This window comes from Anas acuta, chromosome 3 (genome assembly GCF_963932015.1).
Source record: "Anas acuta chromosome 3, bAnaAcu1.1, whole genome shotgun sequence".
In the NCBI taxonomy this organism is placed as follows: domain Eukaryota; kingdom Metazoa; phylum Chordata; class Aves; order Anseriformes; family Anatidae; genus Anas; species Anas acuta.
The window spans coordinates 36,351,356-36,359,885 of NC_088981.1; the positions used below are offsets into that span (position 1 = coordinate 36,351,356).

An 8,530-nucleotide genomic window follows, 5' to 3' on the forward strand; every position below is an offset into this window, starting at 1 on the left:
CTACAGCAAAACGTGTTGTTTTCTGGAGTGCCAAAGAGAAATTTCCATAGAAACCCCATAACTTACTACCTTGAACTTGGAAAATGACCATTTGAGGGAACAGAAACAAATAGACAAAAAACAATGGCTTCTTACAGTAAGATATTCAACAAAGAGTTAGACGTGTGCCTGTATGCGTATGAAGATTGGCACCCACTTTAAGCTGAAAAGAAAACAACCCTTTAAACACTGTTTAAGCTAAGATCTAAACCATTATGAGAGGGATACAGAACCATTGTACTCAACACTTGTGTATAAAATATCTGTGGGTTTAGTGCAAACCAGTTTCTCTGTACTTGAAGGAGCATTTTATGCAGTTGTTCTTAGCTTGGTGTAAGGTCATTGCGATGCAGAGCCACTGAGAATATGGTAGAGTAAAGCAGGAGAAACAAGGAACTCAGTGTTTCCTGAAAAGGAGAAAAAGCATTGATCAAAAGCTGTTTTCTGCCATATGAGACAGCCCAGAGGAACCATAGATCAAGAAGCAAAGCTTGCTTTCTCCATCTCCAGTGTGATTCAACAGGTACACAAATTACTGAATTATTTTTAATAGCTCTTGTCTAGAAATGGCAAACTGTACTAGTGGATGTAAAAATAATAATTTTGAAACACTTCTGAAGTACTTGAAAGTATCTTGTAGCAATGTGTCTGAAACAAAAAAAAAAAAAAGAGAGATTTGTATATAAATTCCTGTGATGTGGCACAGATGAAAGTTACTGAGGGTATAAATTTGTGTGAATAGGATATGAGAAATGAATCTTTTTCCAAAGTTTGCGTTTACGTTCCCAGTTTCTCTTTGCCTATATCCACAGGATGCTAGAGTATAAATGTTCTTACCATTTTAAAGCATAAACCTTTATAAAAGGAGCAGTAGTCCATGTGAGAGAGGCCCTTGTCATATAGTCTGTTAGTGTATTGTCCTTTTGAAAATGTTTTTTAAAATATTATTTCGTAATCAACTGTGAAATAATATGTCCGTGGCTATGCGAAATAATAAGTTCATGTTTGTGTGGAAATGTGTACGCTTTGACCTCAGAACCAGCTGATTGGCAAATGAAACTTGGCCATTGTCAGGTAGTAAGAGGTGTTTGTTCTGGTCCTATTTACTAGGAATTTCTGCAGTCAGCGTTTCCATTTCACTGGAAATTATGTTTTAGTATATATTTCTGCCAAACTTAAGATGAAAGGAAAAAGTTCTTAAAAAAAAAAAAGTAATTGCCTGGAACATGTAAAGAAAATGCAGTTGTGACACTACTTCATCTCCTAGCAGTAGCACAATGCCTCCTGGACGCAGAAATACTGATGATTTATCCCATCATTCTTGCCATGGACTGGGTCCTTTGAAGAGATTACTTCTGCTAGTATCTTCATACTTCTGTCTCTTCTGATGCACTGGGGCCTTCTCTGTGTGACTAGGTGCATCATCTGTGAGATGCTGAATTGCAGATAAGCAGGGTAACATCACACTGATTCAATGTTTAGGCTTAGTTCTACAAACCAGGATATTTCTTGTCAGGTCAACCCAAAACAAAGTACCTCATTCTTTTCTTTCCTCTCCTGATGAAATGTCAGTAGCATTTCCACAAAAATGCTCTCAACTGGGCAAAAATGCAATTTTCAATTGAAAAAGCCATGTGATTTAAAGAAAATCCCAGTGAACTCTAATAGTAAGTAATGTCCCTTTTGCCTGTTCCACTCCATCATATGTACTCAAAATAAGTCTTGTTACTTTTATACACTGCAACATTTGCCATTCCTTCCCTGTATGCAGCCATCGTTAATACCAAATACCAAAGCAGTTTAACCTCCTTTCTCTTACTTCCCCTTCTTTCCCCTTCAGCTGATTAAATATGCCATAGCTAATACAATTCTATCAAGTATTTTGTACTTTTGGTTCTCTTTACAGGTTCTTTTTATTTTTTCTTTGTGTGCATGATGAACTATAATTATCCGAACGTTTTTTTTCCAAAACTTCTTTAATCTCAGATACCTGGGCAGCATGGGAGAGGGGCAGAAGTGGAGGAACATATCCCAGCTAAGCATTTGATACTACACTTGTTTTAGTCTGGAAAAGACCACAAATGATAAAAGAAACTCAAACATATACTTTAAAGTATGGAAAGAAAAAAATAGATGTTTACAAATTATGAAGTACTAAAGTAATTTTTGCAGTATATATAACATCTCCAAGAGGTTCATACAAACTACCAGTGAAATAACACCCTCCTTGAAATAGTACATTTGATCAGAATGTAAGGAGGTGTTTGATTTAGTATTGCAGCAAAAGATACAAGCTCTACTGCAGGAACCAGTGAACAGAGAGGATATTGGTATAGATAATGATGGTGTGGGAGTGTGTATGATGTGGTATTCATTTTTGGAATTTATCTAAGAGAAAGGTGATTGAAATATAACACAGTAAATTAATGCAAAGCACCAAAATGCTATAAATGATGTGTTTCAGAAAAGAAAGAAAAGGTAGGCAAATATTCCTGCTAATATCCCATTTAACGATTAAGAATTTTTAGTTTAGGAAAATGTAAGAGGGAAGATTTAAGTAACATTTACTGAGGCAGTGAGAAGAGCATGTGCATGGAAGAAGAGTCTGCAAAGAAGCTCTCAAAGGGGAAGGAAGAAGCTACTTAAAATAAGCAAGCAGAGGAAATGTAATTAAATGCTAGGACAGATAATGCAAGGAGAAATAAAAGGATGATAGATCCTGTGGTTGACGTTGCGCAAGCGATGCTCCTTGAGCTGGCAAAATGATGTAGAGCTGACCGGGCCATACAAAGGCTACAGTTTCAAACGTATGCTGTAAGAACACAAATACAGATTTTGCATTCAATTGTTAAGCTCAGATTACCATCTTAACTGGTTTATGTATGCGTGTGCCTGTATGAACAATCACTTCTGTGGGCATAATTTACGAGGGCTGCTTTCTGAACTTTGATTCCATAAATCAAAGTGTGTTCTATAAATACACATAACAATCTGGGTATGCTATAAAATTTGCGTACTGGTTGTCCCTCTTTCCTTTTCCATTTCCAGTCTCAACTCCTCAGTCCAGAATTGCTTTTACTTTATATCGCTCTTTAACCTTTGGACGGCATCTCTTGTGTGTTTACAGCTTTTGTACAAAAGCTGACTGTAGCTATTTTTTTTAATTAATTTGCGAGGCACAACATCACAAAGAGAGGGAAGCGTTCTCTTTTGTGCTCTTGCAACATTTTGAGATGTGAGGAGGTGTGACTGGTGTTCAGTGATTGCCAAAACTTCTACCCAGATTATGAAATACAGATTGTGATTGATAGTGAAGATGATCAGCGTATGTTTGCTTCAGGAGGTATGCAAGCAGAAAAATCAGTAACATAATGAACATGCAGCTGAATGACTGCAGCTATCCTCGCTTCAGGTGTTTCTTTTTTGGTGGGGTGAATGGGAGGAGGTTCTTCTTGTGCAGAAATTTATAAAGATCAGTGATATGAACAGAAAACCAAATGAGAAAAAAATAGAGAAAGTGAAAGTTCAGTGCAGAAGCAGTAGGCTAAAAGCAAAGGCAGCAAGGTGAAGCAGCTTCTAATACAACGTGCAAGTAAAGGGCATTGTGGAGACATACAAATATGTTCAGTACACAGCTGAGTACTTCAGTGCAATAAACTCAAAGGTACAATTCAAACTCAATTTTGGATACTTCAGATCAGCTCATTTTATGGATTTATGAGTCACTCAATTATTTGTAAAGAAGATAGACCGAGATCCCAAGCATACAAAGCACATCCTAATTTATAGAGTAATGTTCTGAATTTCAGTGTCTACTGAAAGGAATTAGAGTTCCTCCAAAGTGTTAGTATTTATTCTCTACATCTTATATAAACTACTGGCATCAGCAATGACTCTGTATTGCGTCGAGGTTGCTGTACGGAGACAGAGGAAGGCTAATCTTCTGTATGTATTCTGACTTTTCCTCATGTTTCTGCTGCTCCTCTGACTTGGCTGTCTTTGGGCCTTTATTGCCATATGTGAAGCTTTCTTTAACACAGAAAATGACATTACTATCCTAGAAGCATGGTAAACGTCAACTGTATCAAAAAATCTGATATAAAATGCTGCAGGCATAACCACACTTAGGACTCCTCCAAGAATTTCTCACTTCTACAGCCTTTCAAAGGTATATTTCCCAGTGCATAGCAGAGTTTATTTCTGGAACTTTGCACTGGATGAAATATGGGCGCTGGATCAGGCTGTCCTGGCAGCCTAAAGTTGCGATGGCGACCACACTAAGAGGTGTGGCGTGTTGTTTGTGGTGAGGCCACTGAAGAACGAAGTACTGCTGGATGGAGAAAGCTGCAGTATATGGGTCTGCTCTGAGCTGAACACTTGTGAGAAAAGTGCTACCCATTTATGAGTTCTAATAATGGGCCGAACACTGCAACTTCATGCTTCTCTTTGTTAAAACTTTGGCTACCTACATACACCATACACTCCCTCCTAACCATGGATTTTCTCTCTTTTTTTTTTTTTTTTCCTCACTAGGGCCTACTTCAAGACATTTGTCCCTCAGTTCCAGGAGGCAGCGTTCGCTAATGGAAAGCTTTAGGTAGCCTCGGGCATTGAGACGATACTGGACAGAGCTCTTCAGTCTACGCGTATCAGCACACAAGAAGAATTCCTGGAAACGGGCTGGACTGGCTTGCTTTGCTACTTTCTAGCCTCTGAAATGGATTTGGTAGCTTCAGTTTTTGTCAGATTTACGAATTGATGACCTCAGCTAGCACGCTCAAAACTGAGTGTTTGATATTCATCCCATCCCTTTGCCTCTGCCACTGCCATTCCTTCATGTATCTACTGGATTAAATTTAAAAGCACATGTTTTGATGTGATAACATTTGCTGGTGCCAACAGTGTCCTATATGTCATGCCTTGTTTGCTTGTCTTCAGAGGGTGTTAATTGGATTATTATTTTTTTTCACAGAAATTTGTGAAATTTGTATATTTAGTTAACATTTCCAGCTTATCCTGAGAAAATCTAAAACTGCCGTATGTACCAGAAATGCCTAATGGACTGTACAGTGCCGTATTCTGCCTCGGATGTTGGCATCTCACTGTGGTTGTTACTCTCACAGGTATGAATATGAGTTGCACAGTTCAATTCTCAGTGCCTTTCAAGTTGGTCCGATATTAATATGGCACGGGTTTGGAGCTGGGTTTTTTTTATTATTATTATTATTTCAGTTGAAAGCTCATCTTATATTAAATGCTGTGCTTTTATGCTTTGTTTTTATTTCCAGTTGCACACTTTCAGTGTTTTACTAATGAATTCCCATTGCTTTTATGAAAAAGTTTTAGTGCTCTAGTACAAATGCTCATAGAGCTGGTTATATAAATTGGTATAACAAAATAATGCTCTTTCATAGACCTATAATTTTTCCAAGTAAGAAAAATACTGCTAAGAAGAAAACTTTCAACGAATGAGTGAATGATGTCTTGGAAAATAACTAATGAAATAGTGTAGGGTTACAGATATTTAGCTTAATGCTTAAGTTCAGCATGTCTTCTCAGAAATAACTTTAAGTGTATATAACTGGAAACATTACCTTCCCTATTTCTGCAATGCCAAATGCAAAATTCCACCTATTCATCCTTTCTTTCATGCTTGTGTCAGGCGCACCAGTTAGGGCTAACGGTCACGGTGTCACTTCCCGAATTAATTTGTAAATAGACCAGGGGACTTTCCAGTAAGGAATGAAGTTAACGGTCTGCATTGCTTATAAATGGCACATGGAAAAATGTGCCCCACTTCTGCTAAATATAAGGAACTACATGAATAGGATGCAGATGATACAGTGGCACTGAAAAACATTTAATTTGAAATTATTCACCATATCACTGCTATCTGCTCGTGTAATGAAATCTCATCAAATTAATTGATTGGCAGTGTTCTACCCTTTCTAAAACTCGTTATTTTACATCAGAATTAGTGTTTTCCAGTGGAATGTCCACCTAGGGGATATGGATGGGTCTTGAGCAGTGAAGCTTAATAATTAAAAATTATGCAAATTAGTTGCCTCTAGAAACTACAGGTATTTTTAGCTAGTTTATAGGCAAAATTGTAGTATATGTTTAATACTGAAGTTCTTGGCTGGAAATTAAGCTGCAAACAAAATCAGAGTTGTTTCTGCAAATCTACTGAGAAAGGGGACATGTTCTGTCCTGTGACCCATCTCCATGTGACTGCTGCTGCATTATCTGAGGGCTGTAAACAGCTCCAAAGGTCTGAGGCTGAATTCTCCCCATGGAGGCATCGCATTAGGCTTTTGCATGCAAACCAAGTCTTACAGCAGATGCGGAGGGTAATGACTTCGTGTGTCGAGCAAAGACATAGCTGAACAACCTCAAATGACTGAAAACTGGCATTGTTTAGTGTATTGGGACAATCTCAAATCTGCATTTCTTCAGGTAAAAATCAAAGCCTCACACTCAAGAATAAGCTAACTCTAGTGATTTGGGAGGGAAAAGGAGGACAGCTAAGGAAAAGCATTCACAGTCTTATAGTAACAATCTCTAGTAGCTTCAAAAGGAAAAAAAACAAACAAACTTAAGTTGCATCAGTAGATCCCTGGAACCTTACGTTTTACTGCACTTTCTTGGATTCAGACTGCCCCATGAACATCGTGTGTCCTCTATATCTTTCAAAGGCTAGCAGTTCCAAAATGACCCAAAAGGAGTTGCACTCTTCAGAGTGAATGCACATTTTCAACCAAAAATGCATCCTTCACCTCAATCCTCAGAATTCCAGACTACTTTAGTACTGAGGTCTGCATGTTCCAAAAGCCATGTAAGAGATGACTTTGAGGATATAAAAAGCCTAAATCAATGATTCCTCATGTTATTCAATAGCGTGATACCAACTTTTCACTAGCATGTATGGAAATGAGCCAATGGTTTCGGTTTTAATTTTGCCTCTTGCAACTGGTACTATTTGGCCAAAAAAAAAAGAGAAGGGTTGAGAAACTGGTCTGTTTGTGTTTGAGATAAAGTCTGCAAGCCTAATAATTTTCAGGTTAGAAAAAAAGGCATTTTGCTTGCTCTGAATGAACATTTTCTTTATTTCAAAACCACCCTGCACTCTTTGACACATCCAGTAGTAGTTTATGGAGCCCTTCCTGATCGTTCTCAGGTTGGTTTGTGGGTGTTAGACCAAGACACGTGGGGCGTTAGGAGGAAGGACATGGAAATGAGTGAGCTCTTCTCTTCAGAAGGAAGATTATGTAGAAATGCTAAATCAGAAAGGAGAGTTAGTCTGAATAATTTCATATCAAATCAAATATGGGTTGAAGCAATTTAAGTTAGCCACAGGAGCTGTAATCTGATAAGGTGGAGTTAACTCTGTTACATTCTGTTTTCTGATAATAGCCATTATGGCCACTCTAATGGAGATGAAACTTTCAGCTCTTTCTCTCCTATAATGTGATATATGCAATTAAAAGGAGCAGTTGGACCTGAACTGATTCCTGTGGTTTCTTAGGACAACAAAACAGGAGAAAAATAGCAATGTTACGAACATATGGAAAAGCCTCAGTTCTACTCTGCCATGGTTTTAATTGATAAAATGCAGTAAGCCTGTATTTACTCTTCCCCATCAGTGTACAACTTTCTGACAGTCCTTCAAAGTGCAGATGTAAGGGTCGAGCCTTTATTCCTCTGTATGCATTGCATCCACTGTGCTAGAGGTAATACCAAAACTTCTGGATTCCAAGTTATTTTTTGAACTTGCTGAAAAGACTGGACAAGCAGCTGGAAGAATAAATAAAAGTTAACAATATAGTGTGTGGTTTGGCCTTCATTGATCTTTCTGTTGCGCTGGTCATTGCTTTGTTGATCAGCATGCTTTGTTCGCTGATTCAGCAACATTTCCAGCATCATCTGCATCCTTGAACATCCTCCCATTCATATATGGAGTAAACTTGACTCAGTTTTTCAGAAAAAAAAAAATCATTGCTAGAATTAGCAGAGATCTCCTACGCATTGTTAAAGCCTTACTAAGCATGTTTTTTTTCTGTGTATTTTCTTGCTCTCATCCTGTCTGGCACTTACGGCAATCAGCATCCCTGGTGAATCAGTCAGGAGACTGAAGTCTGCGCAGAAGCGCGGTGCCGTGAGTCCTTCTTCAGGTGATTTCACACGAGGAGACTTCTCACGCAGGAAGGGATGGAATGGGGCTGGTCAGTCTCCCTCCAGCAGTGCTCCCTGCTACAGGACCAGGCTTTTAACAGAGGTCAAAAACCTGCTCAGGTAGTAAGTAGGGGCTGCTGCTTAGCTGGCTCTGTCTGCATCAGCAGCCTTAGCGAGGGGAGGTGTTAGGAACCTGCAGGAGCACGCGAAGGCCGCTCCTGCTGGTCCAAAATCCATTTCTAATACCGAGTCTGAGTGGCAGCCGTACGTGAAGATGAAAGGGCAGCGCTGCGTGGAGCCCTCTATCTAATTTCTCGCC

General features: G+C 38.8%; 1 protein-coding gene across 3 annotated transcripts in view; it reads left to right on the forward strand.

The window, feature by feature from the left end:
* BABAM2 (BRISC and BRCA1 A complex member 2) overlaps positions 1-7,861 on the forward strand; it is a 166,858-nt gene extending 158,997 nt beyond the window's left edge. For all 3 annotated transcript variants that reach the window (XM_068676618.1, XM_068676616.1, XM_068676617.1), the window contains one exon: positions 4,573-7,861. In XM_068676618.1, coding sequence (XP_068532719.1) covers positions 4,573-4,636 — 64 coding nt within the window. In that variant the 3' untranslated portion in view covers positions 4,637-7,861. The remainder of the gene's footprint in view (positions 1-4,572) is intronic.
* The last annotated feature ends 669 nt before the right edge of the window (positions 7,862-8,530 follow it).